The sequence below is a fragment of the Pteronotus mesoamericanus genome, unplaced genomic scaffold, assembly GCF_021234165.1.
Source record: "Pteronotus mesoamericanus isolate MK-2021 breed Mesoamerican mustached bat unplaced genomic scaffold, CSHL_Meso_final contig_50, whole genome shotgun sequence".
NCBI lineage: Eukaryota > Metazoa > Chordata > Mammalia > Chiroptera > Mormoopidae > Pteronotus > Pteronotus mesoamericanus.
The window spans coordinates 11224270-11247643 of record NW_026555186.1 but is presented as its reverse complement, the minus strand read 5'-3'; the positions used below and the strand labels follow the sequence as shown (position 1 = coordinate 11247643).

The following is a 23374-nucleotide window of genomic DNA, read 5'->3' as shown; positions in this document are numbered from 1 at the left end:
TTACTATTGTCTCATTTTTATCCATTGACCCATGTGCCACTTAAGAACAAACTAAGTTCAGTATTTGCCATTCATATGTTCATTTATAAGAAATGATGGCAAGTGATCTATCCACACTAGAGCTTCCTTACTTATTGGAACTGTTAGGGTTTCTGGTGGGAGCATTGATTTAAAAAATTTCTTACTTGTTAGCCCTTTATTTGTTATAAACATTTCCAGTTAGCCTAATCCTATCTTTTGAATTGTTTCCCATGAAAAAAATACTTCATTATGGTTATTAAGATGTGTTATTTATATATGGAAGAGTTGGTCCCAAATTCAGTTACTGAAAGATTCGCTTCACTTTTAAACAACACAGAAAGGTCCAGCCAAGCCTCTTAGGAACAGCTCTGGCTTGCAGGTGTTTTCAGACACTCTCAGGTCAAGTTCCCTCTGAAGTGCCTCTGCTGCCCAACTGACCGTGGCAGCTCCCACTGGGGATTTCAAAAATTAGTGAGAGAATAGCTCTGATTCTTTCCTTTAACAAACCAAAGGAACAGACTGAGTTTCTGGGTGCTCGTTATTAAAAAAAAAGAATGGTTGAAACATAATGTCATGAATGTTTGAATTAATAAAAGGTCATTTTTGTTGGACTCCCTTGTCACATTATGAAGAAATATCCCAACTTGGCAGGGAACAACATAGTTCCCACGTTCATATGGCGTTCTCCTGGTCATTCTCTATGGTGCGCAAGTCTCAGGGTCCAAACTTCCCCTTTTAATAAGAACACCAGTCATATTACATTAGGGGCCCACTCCACTCCTACATGAGCTTACCTTCACTAATTATATCTGCAACGACTGTATTGCCACATCAGGTCACCTTCATAGGTACCAGGGGTTAGGACTTCAGCATGTGAATTTGGGAGAACACAATTCATTACCTATATCTTCAGTGTGACTTCCAGTTCCTTTCTGATCAGTCATAACAGGACTGTGCAGGCCATATCGGAGGCTGGCCCAGGATTGTTAGTCACAGAGTCAGTTCATGCCTCATACTTAAATAACGTGGAATTGGAGAATGTCGTAAGCAAACAGATAGCTCAGTCCTTTGAGTGACTACTGTGCAAAGCACATAACTTCAGGCTGAGAAACGTGAAGTCATTGTTCATTTGCCATTACTTTTTTAAACCACTTTATTGAGGTAAAGTTGATATACAAAAAACTATACATATTTAATATATACTACTTAATGAGTTTAAAGGTAAGTATATCCCAATGAAACCATCATTACATTATATGCCATAAACATATACATCACCTTCAAAAGTCTCCTCTTGCCCTCTTTATTATTATTTTATTAAAGCACTTAACATGAGATTTCCTTTATTAGCACATTTTTTAGTATACAATACAATATTGTTAACTGTAGACACTATGCTGTGCGGTAGATCACTAGGATTTAATTCATCTTGCATAATTGAAACTTTGTATGTTTTGAATAAGGCCTGCCTATTTCTTCCTCCCCCTAGACCTGGCAACCACTAATATACTTGAATTTGACTATTTTAGATTAATCATATAAGTAGTATCATGCATTTTGTCCTTCTATGTAGGGCTTATTTCACTTAGTGTATCGAATTCAACAGCTCATTAAAAGGATCATACACCACAACCAAGTGGGATTTACTCCTGTGATACAAGGATGGTTCAAGATCTGTAAATCAATGTGATATGCCACACTAACCAAATGAAGGATAAAAACTACATGATTATCTCAATAAATATAGAAAAGGCATTTGACAAAATTTATCACCGTTTCTTGATAAAAACTCTCAAATAATAAGGTAGAGAAGGACCTTAACTCAACACAATAAAGTTGTATATGAAGAATCCAAAGCTAATATCATACCCAATGATGAAAAACCAAAATTTTTTCCTCTAAGACTGGGAACAAGACAGAGGCACCTCCTCTCACCAGTTCTGTTCAATGTAGTACTGCATAATACTGGAAGTCCTAGACAGAGCAATTAGGGCAAGAGAAAAAGAAATAAAATACATCAAAATCAGAAAGGCAGAAATAAAATTATCTCTATTTGTAGATGACATGACCATATATGTGGAAAGCCCTAGGGAATCCACAAAAATCCATTAGAGCAAATAAATGGATCCAGTGAAGTTGCAGGATACAAAAATCTACCTACAAAAATCAGTTGCATTTATATACACTAACAATGAAATATATGAAAAGGAAATTAAAAAATCTCATTTAAATTAGCATCAAAAGGAATAAAATGCTTAAAAACAAATTTAACCAAGTAGGTAAATGACTTCTACACTGAAAACCATAAAACATTGAATCTAAAAATACACAAATATGTAGAAAGACAGCCTGTGTTAATGGGTTGGAAAAGTAATATTGTTAAAATGTCCATACCACCCACATCCATTTACAGATTCAATGCAATCCTTATCAAAATTCCAATGGTGATTTTTACAGAAATAGAAAAACCATCCTAATATTGATAAAGAATCACAAAAGATCACATATAGTCAAAGTAATTCTGAGCAAGGAAAACAGCTGAAGGCAGCACACTTTTTAAAATTGAATTTGTTGGGGCAACATTGGTTCACAAACTCATACAGGTTTCAAGTGTACGACTCAATAAAACATCATCCACATATTGTGTCATGTGCCCAACACCCCAAGCAAAGTCTCTTTCCATCTCCATTTCCCTCTTTCCCCACCTTGCATACCTCCACCTGCCCCCTACCCCCTTTCTCTCTGGCTATCACCACACTGTTGTCTGTGTTTATCAGTTATATATATATGTTTTTTGCTTATCCCCTTATCTTATTTCATCCAGCCCCTCCAAAGTCCCTTCCCCTCTGACAATTGTCAGTCTGTTCCATACATCCATGCCTCTCTTTCTATTTTGTTGATTTCAAAATATATTACAAAGCTACAGCAATCAATACAGTATGATACTGGCATAAAAACAGTCATACAAACCAATGCAACAGAATAGAGGGCCCAAACATAAACCCATGCATATACGCAGAACTCATTTTCAATAACAGTATTGTGCCAAGAATTCACTGTTATTAATATTGTAGTTTTCTAGATACTAGGCTCACAATACAGAATATCTATTTAAGAAACAAGAGAGGAAATCCTTATCAAAAAGTACTTGTTTGCCTTTTTGTTACTCATGATACTGTCATTAGGAAGTACTGGCACATCAGCTACAGAGCTGTAGATAAACATGAAAGTATGCACTCTCTCCATCAAAGGCAGAAATATGCAAAATCTTCTATAAACCTACAACATGGTTAAGAACAAAAATATTTTATATTTTATTATTTCAAATTTATTCAGTTTATACCTAAAATTGTGCTAGTGTTAAAAAGGAAAAATCTGTATTTGGTATATCTTTGGTTTTGTTTTTGGCTTTGGATTTTTTATTTTAGTCGAGAGTCTATCAGCCAGTTGAAAAGGTTAGAAGTGGATGTAAGTCTGATGAATATGAGTGTAGTCAGTCTCCATATTATAAATACAACCCAACCAAGGAAAATAATGAGTTAATCTAACTTTGTAATTAACTGGTTTAACCTAAGATCAGAGTTATTTTAAATAACTTGACAATAACAAGTGATACCTTATTATATGGTGGAGATGTTTATCAGAAGCTACATGTCTGCAGGTGAGAATCTTTCAAATAAATGAAGGAGACCGTGAGGGAATAAAGGAGACATAGTAGGGAATGACATAGTTTCTAATTTCAGCGCGGATCTGGTCATCATTTTCTGCCCTGGAAGATTCTTCTCTGCATAGAATGTCTCATTTCACCATCAATGTTTGTGAATGCTCAGACTAAGGAGAAAGATCCTGTCTGTATAATCCTCTGCTAGTATTAAGTAGAAATCATTCCAGAACATTCTCTGCTTTCCCTTTCATCCCCTTTCTCTTATTCTCCCCTGGCAAATGGGCTTGTGGGTGAGGATCGCTCATTCTTGGTGGGTGGTGAAGGGAAACCCAATTTGTTCTCATTTCTCTCCCCAGGAACCCCACTCACTGTATCAGTAGAACTAGCTCTTGATATTCTGTCAATTTAAATGATCATGTAAATGCTTAAAGCAACTGAAATTCTGTTTTCGTTTTCTTTTAGGAGAATGAATGTATGAGGATAAAAATTTTAGGGGACTGCTACTACTGTGTGTCTGGACTCCCGATATCTCTGCCTAACCATGCCAAGAATTGTGTGAAAATGGGACTGGATATGTGTGAAGCCATCAAGTAAGTGTGATGCTTACTAAGATCTTCTTTAACAGTTTAGTTAAGTTTTAGTTGCAGTTCTCACTTGCCACTATTTCTATCTATCTGTTTCCTGGCATTAAATACCTTACTGTCCATTTCAATATAAGTGTGCAGAGACCCATTTGTTGGCATGTGAGTAGTTCGATCCAAAGTAAGATTTCTCTAAGTGTTTTGTATTATTATTATTGGCCCTAGAATTTTTGTGAAACTGAATTAGAAATCTATAGAAAAGGACAGTTTGAGTTTTTTTCAAAAGTGATTTTTCAAAAAGTTTAAATGTCCTTTCTAATCTTAAAATGTCTGCACTCTTAGGATCTCTTGTGATTTCTGACAGACAATATGGCTATATACAAATTGTAAGAAGGAAAGTAGTTCTATCACCAGGCAGCAAGTAATATAAAACACAGCTCAAAATTACTTTATCTAGTCAAAAATTCTCAGCTCTGAGAAGTTAGTTTCAGTTTATAGTCATAGTATATGTTTCCTGTGTCGTATCTATAGTTTCTTTCATTGTAATTCTAGGGAAGATTTACTTATGTAGAATAATGTTTTCATTAGAGTTGACATGTTACCGGGGTTACAGGGTAAAAGTATCAGGTACAAAGTTAATTTTAATTCCCAGTACCATATTGCATCCATCTTTAGCAATGCCCTTTGTAGAAACCAGAATATTCTTGTAAATGATAAAAGCTCTTTGTTGATTATATGATTGAAAGAGTTTAGTTTACTGGGCATTTTGATTGCCTATTTTAGTGAAGTGATTTTACCTTGCCTTCCACATAGTTTTACTCTAAATGGGATAGGAATTAAGTGGTCAGTGTTCTGTTTCCTTGTCTCAGGGCTGGAGTAGATGTGGTTTTACATGAGGAAGCAGGAAAATCAGGCTGTCACTGGGTTTAGGTCCTCATGTCCGTTGGCCATGAGCTCAAATGACTAAAAGGTGGCCTCCAGGGCAGAATAATGAAGCCCCCACAGCCTCCGCTGAGCCCGGGAGACCTAAGTGTTCCAGGTCCACTAGCTCAGTAGCAATGGTCATAGGCCACTGAGCAGATCCAGGAATGGGAGGCAAATGAATAAAGTGAAATCAAACAAAGAATTGAGGTGGGGTGGGGTTAGTCAGTGTGGCCTCAGCTACCCTGACCGTTAACGGTGGGAAATAACGGTCCTTGCTTCTCCCCATAAGTAAATCCTTGGTCTTCTCTGATACTTGAAAAATATTTATACTTATTTTAAAAGCCATTAACTCTTCCCAACACTGTGGATCTAGATGGAGGTGAATCAAATCAGTGGAACTAATAGGTTTTCTCAAATTTACAACCTGTGCCTGGAGGCAGCCTCGGTGTTGGCTTCACACGTGAGGTGAAATGGGTGCTGTTGGAGGAAAGCTGTTTCTCTGGATTTATTTTATAAAGGATAAATTTACTTTTTATGTGCATCCATAATATTTTGGATTAAACAATTCACCCTTTTACTGAAGATTGCTTTCTGCTTCTGGGTTGGCTGTTTTCCGGTTCTGCTATGTTTGCATTATTCCAGCAAGTCAAAGAGCTTTTAGGAGAAAGAATCCTTGATGCTGATCCACTGACAGGTCACCAGTTCATCAGTAATATCTTTTTTTCTGTTACATTGTTTTCATTATGGTAAAATATACATAACATAAATATTGCCCTTTCAATCATTTTTCTGTGTACAATTCACTGGTGTTCATTACAGTCAAAATGTTGTGCAATCATCAGCACTATTTACTCCCAAACCTTGTTATCATCCCAAAGAGGAACTCCATTAAGCAATAATTCCCCTTACCCACCTCTTGGCAGCCTTTGGTAACTTCTGATCTTCTTTGCGTCCCTATGACATTGCCTATTTTAGTTATTTCATGTAAGTGGAATAATACAGTATACTTGTCCTTTAGTGTATAGCTTATTTCACATAGGATGTTTTCAAGGTTCATGTGCTCTGTGGCATGTGTCAGTAATTCGTTTCATTTTATGGTGGAATCATTTTTCATTGCATGTACATATCAATTTGATTTATCCATTTCATCACAGATACATCAGTAATATCTTATGTTTCCAGAATCTCGGTGATGTTAGCAGATTTGAAGAAACTTTCCAGAACTCTTACTTTTGACTAAACTTAGCTTCATATCTTACTGAGCATGTGTCCCCATTATCTTCTACTCACTGATCATGGCCTCCACATTCTTCCTCTCTTCTAAATCACTTATTTGGCTTATATACAGCTGACAAAGTGATCATTAATAGGTTGTTTTGTTACATCCCCCTCCAATAAAAGGCAGGAAAAGAAAGGGCATCTCAGCAAATTTCAAGAATTCTTCGTTCTCTCTCACGTGTAAGGGCAAGCATTTCAATCCCATTCATTAAACCATAAGATGAGGATGAATAAAGGAATTTTAATTTTTTTAAGATGGTGAAGAGCAAGAGCACACTTGGCACTCGGACTTTCGCCAGACTGTCTCAGGTATTTTGGTAGGAACCAGCAGTGAGGGTTCGTGAACATTTGCCGGTGTTTTCCCCTCTGTGGTAGAATCGCCTCACTTACTCAGCACCCAGTTCCCGTTCGCTAACGCACTGCTGCAGAAGCACTTTGGCTGCAGTTCTGGAATATTGCCCATGCTTAGAGAGATTTGTTTTTTCCTGTCATGTGTATGTAAACTGTTCTTAATCAACAAAGTCATATGTGAGACCCTGATGCTGTAAGTCATTAAGGTTCCTCTTCAACTACAAAGTTTGTCTATTATGGTAGTAAGCGTTAAGCAATTCAATATTTTTTCTACAAATCACATAGATTGCATCGGCATGCATTAAAACATTTGGTCAGTGAATTCATTTGAACCCTGAATCAACTCATTTTTTTACAAAAGACATGCAGCATGTGGAGATAGTTTTAAAGAGTCAAATTATTAACCAGTCAGTTCTGTTAAAATGGCCACTGCAGAGTGCCCTGTCTTGCCTTGTTATCCCCTCTTGGCTCTCTGCTGACCCTATTTTGATACGGAAATGCCACATGGTTGGACCTATTCTCTCTCAACTACATAAAATCTTAAGAACAATTATGGGTTTTATGACAAATTATTCATCACCCAAAGAGAGAAACAAAGTAAATCCTTCTGAAATGACTTGGGTCAATTAATAAACTTGTATTGAGTGTCTACATTGCCCCAGGCCCTGAACCCACTGGTGAGTACACAAACCCCTTGGACAAAGTCTATGCGCTCACAGGGGTGACACTCCGAGAGTCAATGTGAACACAAATGGGATTGCTACCTGCACTCAGGGAGGTTGGAGCATGTAGGAGGGCTTCCTACATGAACCTAGAAAGAGGCCAGGAAGCCTTCCTGGAGGAGGACAAGGTCATACCTAAGCCATGGATGGAGAAACAAGACAAACTGGCCATGTGACACCCACACTCTGTCAGGGAAAGGAGACTCAGGGGAGTGGGGAGCAGAGAGAAGGGCCATCATGAGCAAAAGTCTAGAGGTGAGGACCATATGGGGCCTGGGCAGCCTTAGCACTCACTGCCGCTAGAGGGCAGTGTTGGGGCAGGTCTCATGTCTTGTAGATGTAGCTCATCCTGTGGGCAGGAATGAAGGGTTTGGATGACCTGCCTGATGCCAAATAGGTTGTTGTCTTTTGGGGGATAAAAACTATGAAAGGAAGATAGAGAGGAAGGGCAGAGGAGGGAAGGAAAGAGAAGGGAATAACTTTCTATATTCCTTTCTCAGGAGGCCGTTTGTTTTTACATTGTAGGCCTGTTTCTTTTTATCATTTTTAGCATGCTCAAATGATGTCATTTTATCATTTAAGCATGACTTCTATACCTTCGTCATTTTGAGCCATTTAAGTTTCATTTACTGGAGGTCACACCTGGTAACCCTTCCTCCTTGCCGTGCTGTGTTGTTGTTTTCCTTCACATAGCCTCTGGGGCTGATCCTCTCTAGGTAACTGGGGACACCTTCCTGCATACTTCTTTTACAATAATATTTTAATTGATAAATGTACTTAGCTGGCAGAAATAAATAAGCATTACCAAGCATTGTCGTTTTCCTTTAAAGAAAGCTCTTCATGGGTTTCTGTTAATGAGTTGAAGACAGGGTCCTAAGGTATTTTTTAACAACTGTTAGTGGGAAAAGGGCTTAGGGGGCTGGGTGAAAAATTGAAGGGATCAAGCAAACAAACAAACAAACAAACTACCTCAGAGACCCAGGCAATCGCATGGTGATTACTGAAGGGAAAGTGGGGTGGGGGAAGGTAGAAGAGGGTAAAAGGAGTGCAATGGTGACGAAAGGAGATTTGGCCTCGATTGAGCACACAGTACAAATACAGATGATGTATTATAGAATTCTACACCTGAAACCTGTATAATTTTATTAACCAATGTCACCCCAATTAAGAAATAATTAAAACAATAAAATGATTTTTAAAATTAGTTTCTCTTTAATGATACCATATGCATTGTTGTAGCTTTTTGCCAAGTATTTTTCTTTTTTTGTTAAAGAATGGGCACAATTAAAAAGCTTTAATTTCATGGGGTGTTTTTTTTTAAATTGCTATTCAGGCTAAAGTCATTATTAAGCTCACAAATAAGCTGTATTGTCTCTACATTGGGGACGTACATTAGGGTAATAAGCACTAGAATTGCATGTCGCACCTGAGACCCTTCCCGACAGTACTCAACAATGTGCCGTGATTCTAGTACGAAAATTCAGGACAGGTATCAGCACATGAAAGGTGCTTGATACACATCAGTTGTAAAAGTAAAGCTATAGTCAGAATACTACCTCTGCGTCATGGCCTGGCCTGACGCGGCTTTACTAGCCAAAGAGCTGGAGCTTAGGTCTAGCCTGGAAAGAAAGAAAAACCCTTTCTCTTGCCTCACAGCAACAATCATCTCCTATAGCTATAGGAGAATTTGTGATAATATTTCAGTAGTCCAAGAAATTCTGAATAATAAAATGTCTTGAAACTTGGCCAAGAGTTAAAGGAAGGAGAGGCTGTTCCTGGATGAGGATGTAAGTTTCTTTCTCTTTAGGAAAGTGAGGGACGCTACAGGAGTTGATATCAACATGCGCGTGGGCGTGCACTCCGGGAATGTCCTCTGTGGCGTGATTGGTCTGCAGAAGTGGCAGTACGATGTGTGGTCACATGACGTCACCTTAGCCAATCACATGGAAGCTGGAGGCGTTCCAGGGTAAGGCCACACGCTCCATTTCTCTCTTTAAGTTCGCTAGACGGTTAGTCAGCAGGTTAATGACTTACTGCTCAGTGTTGGATGATTTCTATGTTATTCACACCCTACAGCCTCTTTCATTAATCAGATAAACATGACCTGTCAAGTTCCAATTCTACCACCCCCTGACCCATGGTCAAAGACTATTGATATCAGATCCTAAATTACAGACTTTTACTTATTTGCAAATTTATGAATAGAGACATAAGCCAATGTTTTATCTTGCAGTGCAGTTATGGCATTTCTCTATTATTGGTGACCTCTGAAACCAGTACTATTAAAAGGAGAAAACTGTGGCATCCATCTCTGGTTAGATCCCATTTCAGACAAGAAAATTTCAATGCAAGTGCTATAATTGGGAGAAGCAAGAGAGCAAATGTTGAGAAAGAAAACCCATACTTTTTTACAGATCAGCACGCTTTCTAAAATGCTTCTGGTATGCATTTCAACAAATATGCTCATACACAAAAATTCTTTGTGATCAAGCTGTTATTCACCACGCCCATGAAGCAGGCTTCTCTGAGTGCTGAGATGCTCTGAATAGAAGTAGCCCCAACCTCCGAAGCATCTTTCTGAAGATCGTGGTCCATTTTACCAAGAACATACAGCCTTTCCTTCATTGCAGGGAGGGGAAGAAATTATTTATGAAATGACAAATAAATAGAAAGCCTTCCTTCATGGATATCCTTCTTTATCTTGATTGTGGTTTTAAAATGGAATTTCAGGCGTGTTCACATCTCTTCTGTCACCCTGGAGCACCTGAATGGGGCTTACAAAGTGGAGGAGGGAGACGGTGACATCAGGGACCCATATTTAAAGCAGCACCTGGTGAAAACCTACTTTGTAATCAATCCTAAGGTCAGTATTGTTAAGAGTCTATAATTAGCCTATGACTTTTGTGGTGAAAAGACAGGGAGCAAATTACTGTATAGGTGTTTTCAGTAAAGAACTAGTGTAAGTCGTGCCCTCTAAAATTACTTTGAATGCATATGGCATTTTAATTTGGGAACGTGTTTTAAATAATGAATTTAAATTTATTTATTAAAGAAATAATGGAAATAGTCACTGTGACAAGATTGCATATGTTAGTCAATGTATATGTTAATGCATAATACTTCTGGTTCCCAGCCTGGCAGTTGGAAAATTAATGAGAAATATTTTGTTTAGGCCCTCAGATGGTAAAAATATAATGAGATGAAATAGGATGAACATAGAAGAAAAAGGAAAAGAAGGAGTTTCTAAAAGATTAACAACTAAATGTCACCTATATGTTTGTGTGAGGACATGTGTGCAGACATGTCTAACTCCCGTGCGATAAAACCCTCTGTTGCCTGAAAGAAACCCTGCCCATCCAGAAGGTCAGGGCCGGCCCCCTCTGTTCGCACCACATGTCAGCCAGAATGAGGGCCTCAGAGCTCTCACTCTTTTAACCTTTCTCGAAGCTACATGCCATATGACTATTGTTGCTATTTAAAGATTAAGAATGCAAAACTGTGAGGGGTTATGTAACTTACCCTAAATCAACAGCAGTTAAATGGTGCAAATATGAGCAAAAACATTCCCAAACTGTCAAAATCAATACCACAGGGTCAAGTGGGTGATGTCTACTTATGGGAGCCTCCCTCAAACCCCAGGTTCACCTTTGGAGGCAAACTTCAGTTCACTTGACAGTTGATACACAGACAGATGTGAGACAGCACGAAAAACTATGGGGTTATGTGGGGGGTGCCATGGGAAAAAAGCAAAAAAAAAAAAAATGAGTACAAAAACACACTGTGTTCATGCAAAGAACACCAAATCATGGATAAGTAAGACTATTAGTGTTAAAAAAACAAACAAACCCAGCTTCGGTCTCTATTCCAGTCACATTAGGGAAACTCAATCATCAAAGAGGTCTTGAAACAGATCAGCATATCTGTTTAAGAATTTGCTTTATAAAAATGCTTATTAAAATGGCTATTTTTTTTCTAAGTTTAAATTACAGGTAACCTTTGCTGTCTGGAAAAAATATCACTTAGCTCAAACAGCTTGTAAGACTGCATACCAGTGGCACTGAAGGAATGAGGGCAGAAGCCATAAAGGTTAAGGGGGTGATGTTAAAGGAATGCGCTTAGTCAAGGGAAAATTCCTGAATGGGAGCTAGGAAACTGCCTGAAGGTGCAGTAGGAAGGAGAAGGCGTGCACCTTTGGCACGCCAGGTGTAATGCTTTGTTTCTCACCCCAAGGGAGAACGACGGAGTCCCCAGCACCTCTTCAGACCTCGCCACACCCTTGATGGAGCCAAGATGAGGGCCTCTGTGCGCATGACCCGGTACCTGGAGTCCTGGGGGGCGGCCAAGCCCTTTGCACACCTGCACCACAGAGACAGCATGACCACAGAGAATGGCAAGATCAGCACGACGGTATGTCCTCCCCGTGTTCCAAAGCATCTTAGCACTGAATAGAGGCTTGTTCCCCTAACCAAAAGGCATCGCCTGCCAAAATAACTTTTGTCTGCAATGAAGCAAGCTTACCCTTCCTGGCCTCTCAGAGAGGCTCCTTACAAACAGCTATTAGGGTGTGAATAAGTGCCAACCTTGCAATGCTAGAAGTTTTCACCCAGACTGATTTTACATAACTTTTTAACACAATACTGTTATTTACAACTGATAGTAGCAATGGAATACATTTGAACTGTTTTAGAAAATCCAGGTTTGTTTTTCTGTGTTTTGCTTTTGCTATCATTAAGCATCTTAATGAAAGAACAGCGAAGCCATGATGTCCTTGCGATCTGACTAGAATTAAGGCTGCCTCTTCATAACCTAAATGTTCAGGCTGTGTGACCAGCAGTGTCCATTCTATTGTTTTAGTTACTTGCTTATGTCATTCCAACTTCCATCAGAGAGTAAAGTCCCAAAGCTCCTTACAACGGGGTCATTTTCAATAAGATGGCCGCACTGCAGATAGAAAATAGAAAGATCCATAGGAGGAAAGAAAAATAAATATAATTAAGTGCTTAGAATAATCCCAATGGTATTGTTAGATTTTAAAACAATCCCCGGGTAAAATCAACTGTATTAGGGATGGAGTTGAGGTAAAAAAAGAAAATGGACTGTTACATAATTTTCATTAGCTGCTGAGGAGAAGCTTACCAGGTTGTCAGGTAAAAGTGAGCATTTGTAGTCTTCCTGTGCTCCACACCTCCCAGCATGTCACAATGACACACCCAAGCCCAGTAGGTAGGACTCAGCATTCTTACTTGACTCCGTTTTAATTCGCCTTTCAACTTTCCTTGTTCTTTTTTTAACTAAAAAATAAATGTGGCTTGACACAGGACCATGATCCATCAGACCATCAACAAGAGAGACTACCAGGACAAATCCTAGAGGAGTTTGCATTCTATTGGGAAGAGAGAGAACATAAGTAGAAAACAAAGGAACATGATCATTTTAGGTGCTACTCAAGGTCATGAGGAAAATGGAATGGAGTGATGTTTGTGGGAATGAGTGGTGTGATTACTCTGGATAGAACAGCTGGGGAAGTTTCAAAGAAGGAAAGGAGGAAATTGGTAAAGGAGGTGGCAGAATAACAAATTCAGTGGTTCTAGGAGGGAAATGAATGTGGTCTTCAGGGATCAGAGAGGATGCTGGTGTGGCTCTAGTGTCATCAGTGAGCAAAGAAAGTTATCAGACTGAGATGCACTAAGAAATTGTGTTTAATTCCCTCTAAGTGTAATGGGAAGTCACGAAAGGATTTTAAGCAAGGAAAGGGCATGGTATAATGTGTTTTGCAATTACGGAGCAAGAGAGTAAGGGTCCAAGTGAGAATCATGTCCGTGCATGCTAAGATTTTATTTTATTTTTACTGTTCTTTTTTATTTATTAATTTTTAAATCATTTTTATTTTTAATTACAGTTGACATACATTATTATATTAGTTTCAGGTGTATATCCCAATAATTAGACATTACATAACTTAATATACGATCATTCTGATAAATCGCACACCCACCTGATGCCATACATATTATTTGACTATTATTGACTATATTCCCTGTGCTAAGATTTCAGTAGTGGAAACAGTAAGAAGCAAACTCACGGTCTAATTTGAATGTACAGCAAATAAGGACTCCGTGATGGAGCGGATATGTGTGAAAATGAAGATCAAGGATTAATTCACACTTCTTTTAGCTGCACAGCTGGAAGAATGATGATGCCATTAACTGCAATGAAAAATACTAGGGGGAAATCAGGTGATTTAAGATGGAAAAATCAAGACTTTGCCAACGGACATTTTTGAATCAATATGCCTTTTAGACAGCTAAGTGCAGCTAGGAAGTTGCTTGTGTTGAATGTACAAGTCTAGAACTCAGGGAAGAGGCCCAAGCTGAAGATGTGAATGTGAAAGGGGTCAGGTTTTTGATGGTATTTGATGCCGTGAAGCTGGATGAGGTCATCAAGAAGAGAAGAGATCAAAGGAGGAGGGCCTGGGCATTTAGAACTATTGAGGAAAAGCATCCTAGGATGCTAGTATTGAGTTGTCAATGAAAGTCAATGCTTTTATCACTCTTATGAAAATATAATAATAATTTGGATAATTTTTCTCAATGTTGTATTTATTATTAATGCTAATGGCTAATAATCATATTTCTCATTGAGATGTGTTGTTCACCAGCAGTTGGTTGTTTGGTTTTCAGGAAATAAGAATTATATATAAGTATTAGAACATTATTTTCTGTGCTGTTTCTTATGTATACCTGTGCAAAAGTCATTTTCCAGGTGAGTTATTGGTGGTGTTGCAGTTGTTTATTTCTCATCAATCCCTATTGTCCGAGGATTTAGCAGTGCCTTTCTCCCTTATTATCTCAGCATGCAACCACAGGAAAGATTTTAGCCTGACTTTAGTCTGTTATGTTGGTGAAGATGCCTCCTTCAAGGGAGAGTAGCAAGGTCTAGTGGTTGAGCTTCAGGAAGCTGTTTATGAAATCAGAGGACCTCTCGCCCAGATATAGAACCTAGGGACTGCCTTAGGAGCAAGATAGGATATCTTAAGAAAATTCCAAGTCTTTGTTTAACACCCATGTGACTATTAATTAGGTGTGTCCCTCACTTACTTTCAGAAAGATCCCATCATCATTTTATTAATACACTCCAGGTTTGAACAGTTGTCATTGTCGGAAGTTATTTCTTTTGTCCAGTTCCCTATGCAGAGCTCTACCGAGTCTTTTTTTTTTTTTAAAGATGTGAGAGAGAAACATTGATTAGTTGATTCTTGCACATCCCCAACCAGGGACCTGGCCCACAACGCAGGCATGTGCCCTGGCTGGGAATCAAATCAATGACCTTTCAGTTTGTAAGACAAAACCCAGCCCACTTAACTACACCAGTCTTGCAAGCTCTGTTGACTTTTGATTCAACACTGATAAAGCTAGTGGATAATGTATTATTTTATTTTATGTATTAAAACGTAAAGTTCAGGGTTTTTTAGTGCTTTCATTTTCCCTAGGTAAATGTAGTTCCTTAATGCATTTCTTGACCTACCCTTGGTGATAAAGCAGCAAAGTAAAGTTTCTTTAGAACAGTTTTGTTTCAACTTTTATTTTAATTTCCACTATAAACGTATAAAAGTGAATCTTGTGGGGCTTTTTAAAGTCTACTATCGAACATTTATCAGTGGGTGCCCCACTGATGAAATCTTACCAGTGTCTTCCTCTTATTCTGTTTTCTGGAACTTCCAACACTCACAGGTTGATTTCTTCTTTTTGATCATTCCATGGGCATGGTATAATGTGTTTTGCAGTTATTCACAATTTCACATTCTATCTCTCTCTCTTTTTTAATACTTTAGGTCATACCAGAAGAGAAATCTTTACTTTGCAATTACAGTTTACATTCAATATTATTCTGTATTAGCTTGAGGTACACAGCATAGTGGCAAGGTAATCGTATATTTCACAAAGTGGTTCCCTGGATACACATTCTTAACCATTGGTACCATTTCTTAACAACCCAGTTTAATGATAAGGATTAACTATAGATTTTGTGGTTATGTTGGTGTTTTAAAGCACTTTCTAAGTATTTGTCTCATGTCAAACTACAATTTCACATGACTGTAAGCTGTCTACAGTAACTAATAACAATTTTCTGTAGGCCATTGTTTGAAATCATATCTTTAAATATCAGGGGGATGTAAATTTTAAAAATCTAGACAACCATTCTGGTACTTCCAAGATCCAGAGTTTATAGACAACACCAGTATTCTAAACATAAACTGAGATTTAAACCTTGTTTAACATTTATAATTAAGCTCTTTTTCCCCACATGGGTAATTATATGTTACCTGATATTTTACATGATAAATGAAGAAATATGTTTTACATAACTATCATTGCAACATTATTTTTAAAGTATGATTTTGGCAACTAATAACCTTTTCTTTTTTTAATAGGATGTACCAATGGGTCAGCATAATTTTCAAAATCGCACTTTAAGGTATGGCATATGTTCCACTTTCTAATTTTTAAAAGCTTATTTATTTATTTAGGAAAGTAATTATCATGCATTATAGTAATTTTGAAGGCTACTCCTTCTAAAAGAGCAGCTACTTGTGAAAAGCTCTATTAAATTTCTCTCAAGCTTCTAAAAATAGGATTATTAGTGCCGTGTTATTAGAATTAAGACAAAGAAAAAGAAAACACCTCATGGTAATCACTGTAGAAGTTGACATCATTTTCTTAAAATGACTCTTTAATACTAATATGTAGTAAAAAACTGAATTTCCTTACAATGAGGTTTTTTAAAGTTACATTTTTTTAATATTAATATTAGAGATAAAAGCAAGGTAAGTCTAGACTTTCTATAAGAAAAAAGGGCTACCCTACCTCTCAAAAAAGAAATACTCTCCACAAATGCCTCCACGCCCCCTGGCTCTATCCACGAAAGAGTCATGAGCATCAATGCCTTTTCTTTCCATGTTCCTCTAGTTTCGGGGGTCATAGTTGTACTTTAATGTTGGTTTGGGAATTAAGTATTTCTTACTGAAGTAATTAGGATAATTAATGGAAGGCCCAAAACTCAAGTCAACCTTTTTTTTCTCCATGGAGAGGTGAGTTTATTCTTGTAGAAAATACATGGTATCCAAGTAAAAAGTAAACACAAGTAGGTAGATCGTTACCTGCAAAATATGGCAAAGAATGCACATCAATCCCTCTAGGTGACTTTGTTGTAATGAGCTCTAATTTATGTTTTGTGTACAATTTGAAATTTTAAGTAATACTCCCGGCCATCTGTTATAGGGATAATTAGGTTCTTAGGCTTTTGAGACATTATGTTTGAAAGAACAAATGCCATATTAAACAGAACTCCAGCTCATTTTAAGAATATTATGGATCCTGTAACATAATTTGAGAAGGAGTGACTCTTGCAGCCAATTAGATATGAGCACATCTGCAAGCAACTGTGCACAGAAATTTTGTGAACATCCTTTCACTTTATTCTTGATATCTCTTCTGTTGCCTATCTGCCCCTCCCTGAAATTATGCTTCAGGAGTCTGTTTTCTGAAATGACAGCTGGAAGTGCCTAGTGGAGCACCAATATTATGTGGGCAGTGTCTCCTGGGATGAGTGCTATTTGGAAGACGGTGATCATAAGCTATCATTTGTATCTGCACTAGACGTATGGAAAGTTCAGCTTCATGTTTCATATTCTTCCAAGGTAGACACAATGGCCATTATCCTTTTAGAAAGAAAAAATACTAAGGTGCAAGGGGTTAGGAGAATGCCCACAGTAACCCAGCTGGCAGAGGTGAGGCCCAGATTTGTGCCCCGACTCTGCGGTGCCAAAGCCTGCTTTCCTGACTGTTTTCCTGGCCGGCCTGTCTCCCTCGGAGCAACCTCCATATCTATTCCACTTTCCTCTTTGGTGGGTGATCTCTGGTAGCCCCGAGGCCTCATGGAGAGAGCTTGACTTACAGGTCAGCCTCACCTGGGCTTCCCTTATGCATCCTGGCTTTGTCACACAGCCTACGTCATAAGACCTCTCTGAGCCTCCAGCCTGGCCATGAGTTGGTGCCACATGCTGCTGAAGTATCACCTGAGCTAACACACAGCCTCTTCCCTGTCTCCTGAGATATAAAAGCCCAGGTGTGAGGATGGGACAGGTTAGGGAAGGAGCTCAGGAGAAACAACAGAGAGAAGTTAGAAAGAAAGAGGGGTTGGGGCAGTGAGTAATGGGGAGGCCAGTGGTGGAGCCCAGGGGCAGAAACAAGAGCTGGAAGGTCAGAAACTCTGAAAGTCCTGGAACAAAGGTCAGAAGGTCAGGAACAAAGCCCTGGTTGGCAAGTTAAGACCTTCTGATAGGTAGATTATCAAACCTAAGGATATCTATCATTTCCATAGCAGAAGTCACAAAATTACTGAGAGAAGAAAACTGTCTGTAGGTTAATAATTGTTGTCCAGATAATTAGTGAATACAGAGGTGCAAAATCATATGCATTTATTGGCTACTTCATGTGCCATATTTACTACATGGACCACTGTACAAGCATTGTCCAAACTAATCCCAAAACAAAATCACGAAGGCAGTGCCATTGTTAGCCCCAGGCATAGCACTGAAGGATTTTTTTTTCTCTGAGTTCAAGGTACATACAACTGTTCCTTCTCAGACATGGAGAGACTTTAAGATAAAGAAAGCCACCAAATTGAAGTCAAGAAACTCATGTTCAATCAAGGGCTGATTAAAAACAAAATAAGGTCTAAAAGGAATGAAGCTTCTCACCTGTGAATGTGGGTGAGCCAGACTAGAGGACTGCTGAAGTTCCTGGCTTTGTTGGGTTTTTTCTTTTTTTTTTGAAAAAAGGATAAAAAAAATAATTTGCCTTCTTCAAACAGCTTGGAATTTGGCATGTTAACACCTCTTAATTCAGTAGTCTGTGTGTCTGTATCTGAATCAGTTAATATTCTGTTTCTGAATCAAGACTGCCCTTGGCCTGTTTAAAGAAGACAGGATTTGAAGTCACAAATCCACAGAAGCTGATGAAATTGCAATGCGCACCATCTCATTAATGATGACTCCATGAGGTTAATGACAGATAACTGTGGCATTGCATATGTAATGATCTTCTTGTCTATATCTAAAGGCAGTTCTGGACTCAGAAAAATGAGATTTTTATTCCAGAATACAAGGTCTGTTCCACTGGCAATTTAAATATCCGTAACACAGAGAAGGCACGTGCTCACCACACACTGGACTAGGTGACCTGCCGGCAACTAGACTCGGGCGCAAGCTGGCTGAGGCCAGTTTGGTGAGCACCAGCCTGTGCTTCCACTCTTTGCAGGTGTTTAACTTTTAAAAACAGTTACTATTTCGGTTTTCTCCTTTACATTCTCAGGCCAATTGTCAAGTTAACCTTGAGGAACTCATTATGTTTTTGTTATAATTTACTTACAAAACATATTATAGCTGAAGATTATTTGCTTCTAAGACCGAGTGGAGTGGTCTGCAAATATAAGACGGGTTTTCTGTGAATAGGGCTTTCGAACACTGAAGAACATTTAAATACGTACAATTAAGCTTTGATATGCCTACAAAAAGACTGTAGTTCTTCAAATTCTTGAAAACAGACCAATGAAAACATGAACAAGGGGTAACTATTTTTGTCAACCAAACCAAATTTTTGCAGAGGAATTTCCAAAGCCACTGTGTTCTGTCATAAAATAAAGTTTATAAAGGCAGGCAGTCAAGGGCTAAGGTATCTCTTAGGACAAAAAGTTCTTTTATCTAAAACAGCAAGTACCTATCCTTCAGTGTTGCTTTCGATTACCTAAAAAAATTTCACTCTAAGTGACTGGTAAGGTCACATTTTACTGCACCAAAAACTCCAGTCAGTTCTCTTGATCCACAGAGTGGCTGTTGTTTATAAAGGAAAGGCTGTTCATAGGCTCGTTTCTTTCTTTTCTTTTTTTCTAGTTGATCAACAGAATTAAACGGAGATTTTGGCATCATAGTAAAAATGATCTTAATACTTATTTTAATAATAAGATTCTTATTCACTACATTTCCTTTTTTATGTAGAACCAAGTCACAAAAGAAAAGATTTGAAGAAGAATTGAATGAAAGGATGATTCAAGCAATTGATGGAATTAATGCCCAAAAGTGAGTTCTTTTTAATCTTAAATTATCATTTCTTATTTCAAACTCTATTATTTGAAAAGATTGTTATTTCCTGCCTAATAAATACTCTCCAAGTAAATTACTAGTAAACACCATAAGATGTAAACATGGAGAGAAAAATCATCACAAAAATTTTCAAGAGGTAATATGAAAGATCAATAAGAGTTCCATATGGGAAAACCTTTAAGTTGTATCATGTAACACTATCCATTCAGAATGCTTTTATTCCTCATGCAAAACCAGAGAACGTGGAGATGTCTATGTTCTAAGTTGCAGGAAGAGTCTTGTGCATTAGAATCTGAATTCATGGGGGCAATGAGAATAAGACCAGCTTCTGGTGAGAGGCAGAAAGTATTAAGTCTATGAAGTCTATGCATTTTATGTATCTATTCAGTCTATGAATTGCTGTTATAGTTTTAAATGGTCCCTGAAATGCAGAGAAGAAACTAAAGAAAGTAGTGGCATTCATGGCTTGGACAGAACGATTACATTCATCAGCCTTTGAAACCACACTAGGTGCTTGTTCATTCAATAAATGTTTGTTGAATTAAATTATAGTGTAAACATCAGTAGGTCCAAATGGAAAGTCTCCATGGAAAGGTGTCCACCCTTATGGAAACCTAACCATTTATTTTTTATCATGAAAATTGACTCCTGAAAAATGTAAATAATTTTTACCTAGAACTCAGCCTCCAAAATTAAGTTGCACACCTTTGCAAAATGTATGCACCTTCTAGACTGTTCATTTTAAGTATTTATTTTAGAATATGTATAGGGCTTATATGAAAGAATTACATGAGTGTATATACGTGTCTATGTGGGGTGTGTATGTATGTGTAATTGCATATATACACAGTAAAGTATCTTAGACTATAGTTGCTTTTCAGGTATACTGGTACATTAAATTAACACCTGCCTAAAGAAGCTTGTGTGCTTTAAAGGCAACATGTGGTTTGAATTAAGTCATTTCCCCAAGCATCAATCCTGTGTTTATGGCTTTAAAAACTCAATGTTAGGTGCTAGGGACACAAGGAAAAAGAAGCCTGGTCTTGATCGTTTCCTGTTTACCTGCAAGAGCACAGACAGATAGATAACTGAAACCTAAACTGGAGATATGAGTCACTGCAACGTAGTGAGGAGCTAGTTTTATTTCCACTCTATAAGTTTCACTCTTATTTTATTTTCAAGCTTATATTATCCAGGAGATATTTCTTTCTCAATAAAGGAAAAAAGTCCTTTTAATAAGTTACCTGTATACATGATTCATAGTTTGATACACAGTTCTGAAAATGAGTAAAAATTTATCTTAAATGTTATTTTATGTCCTTTTTTGCGTATTAACCAACGGTTGATTCCTCTAACTAGTCTCATAAAACAGAGCAATTACGCATTTCTGCAGCTAATGCAACCATAAGAAATACCAAAAGTGTTTATTTCACTGAACCTAAAGATCATACCCTTGAAACAAAAAGCATTGCTATAGCTCTCACTTTTAATGGTAGTTACTCTAGAACACATTACTCTGACTTCTGTGCCCTGGCTGAATGTGCACTGTGTGTAGTTGAGTCTTGCGGGGCATTCAAGCTCCTCATGGGCAGGGTGCCGTGAGAGCCTTTCCAACGCTCCAGATGTTCTGGGCACTGGGCCGTCCAGGTAGACCTGGAGATGTCCCTCCTCAGACATGCTGGTCTTCTGGGTGAGTTTGTCATTAGTCCTAAAGTGAAATATCATATACATTTAGGGTTGCTAGTCTGAAATCATCAAGTGGCGGATTACTGGGTAAACTGTAGCAGTTTACCTGGCCTTTTCTCCTGAGTTCTCCAAGGTCTTCATCCTTTATTTCCCGAGTATATCTCAAGGAGTCCAAATCCATAGAGAGATGATCAATGGATTGGAAAGTACTACATAATGAATTCATGTGAATTGATTTTTGTTTGAACAGATACAACATTTTTGGGGAATTTTATGTAAAATATCATTTTATCTCTAATGTCAATTCACCTATGTTCTCTCTACCTATACATAGATGTAGGCATAAGGTTATACACACTTGTAGAAATATACATCTATGCCTGCATATTCATTATAATCCAAGTTATTATATTTTTAATTATAAAAATATTTAAGAAAAGTTAGGGAAGTAGAAATATAAATCCATCAGTTAATAATTCATTCAAACCAGTTGGTCGATGTTGGTATTTATTTCTAGATATTTTTCTTAATGCACAGATGTTAACTATTTTCTTAGATTTATTTCACAAAATGCTCTTAATTTTATTGCCAAATGCATGAATGTATCTGACACTATGCACCTGATTTGGTGCATAGATCCGGTGCTGCTGTTTAGTTGATTACACACAGCATTCCAGTGAAAAGTTTTGCCCTTAAGCCCTTTCTCTATTTCAATGCCTTTCTTAAAACAGATCTTAAAACAAATTTTCATGTCAATCACATATTTTTATTTATTTTTAATATTTGAGAGATATGTATGTACTTATTTGTGTATGTATGTTAACATACTATGTTACTGATCTGAATCTCTTGTTCCTTAAAATATGACAATGTAATATTTTAGTAAGTGTGAAAGAAGCAAAATCTCACCTAGGACTTGAAGGGACACTGAATGGGTTTGATGTTCTGTGATGTGTTGCTTGCTATAAGATCAGAAAATGGTGCTTCTCTATGAACCAGATCCTTCAGGACATATTACTGCCCTGTGATTTCAGTAAGACATCAGGGAATACATTTATTGATGTACTTGACTCCCTAGTTATTTAATTGAAATAAGTTGAGTTTCAATTTGATATGACAGTTGGTTTGTAATATCATATTTTCCAAGGAGGGCAGTGTGCAAATAGAAATATTATATTTGCAGATTGTGTATCCAGTGATTTGGCATTATACATTTTTTAAAAATATTCAATCTTGGCTGATTTACAATAAAGAAAGAAGAATGCAAGTCATTTTTAAAAAGTAGTTCCAGATGTTTGGTAGGAGGTTTGGTTTTATGATGTCTGCCCTTTTTATTTCTAGGCAATGGCTCAAGTCTGAAGACATTCAGAGAATCTCATTGCTTTTCTACAATAAAATTCTAGAAAAAGAGGTATGCTATGTTTTTGTTTAAAATCAATCACTTTTTCTAAAATTTTAGTTTTTCAAATTCCTTTATGAAATTATATTGTTTTTTGCTTATGACATTAAAAATGCCTCTAACTATATCCAAACTCTTGTGACCTTTTTCTATTATTCTGTCGTACATATATTGTTTTGCCATAGTTCTTGTAACCACACTTCTGTCCCTGGCTAGTCATCATTCTTGAGACTCCTGGTAGTAAATAATTTCTGGAACATTCTGAGATTGGGAGCTTAAAGAAAGAAACATGATCTCAACAAATTCTTCCAGATAAACTTACAGTGATTTTGCACAAATTATTTCAACTTTTTGACAAAAATATGAGACTTACCTGTTGGGGAGAATTAGAAACCCCAAACCTTTAAGTTCTGTTGCATCTAAATAATCACATGACTCATAAAGAAAGAGCTATTTCAGGCACATATAATAAGCAGGCATTGAATTTTTATATTTCAAGTTGAACATGAACTTGCTAAAATGAATTAAGTAACTATTACAGAAAGGACAACTGTTCTAGGTTAGCTTTATTTTATTTGCCTTTTGTGT

General features: G+C 37.4%; 1 protein-coding gene across 3 annotated transcripts in view; it reads left to right on the top strand.

Moving 5' to 3' along the window:
• Window positions 1–23374, top strand: part of ADCY2 (adenylate cyclase 2) — a 360417-nt gene that overhangs the window by 250124 nt on the left and 86919 nt on the right. For all 3 annotated transcript variants that reach the window (XM_054578337.1, XM_054578339.1, XM_054578338.1), the window contains 7 exons: window positions 4148–4275; window positions 9349–9507; window positions 10272–10404; window positions 11772–11948; window positions 15973–16016; window positions 19597–19677; window positions 22729–22798. In XM_054578337.1, the coding sequence (XP_054434312.1) occupies window positions 4148–4275; window positions 9349–9507; window positions 10272–10404; window positions 11772–11948; window positions 15973–16016; window positions 19597–19677; window positions 22729–22798 (792 nt within the window). The remainder of the gene's footprint in view (window positions 1–4147; window positions 4276–9348; window positions 9508–10271; window positions 10405–11771; window positions 11949–15972; window positions 16017–19596; window positions 19678–22728; window positions 22799–23374) is intronic.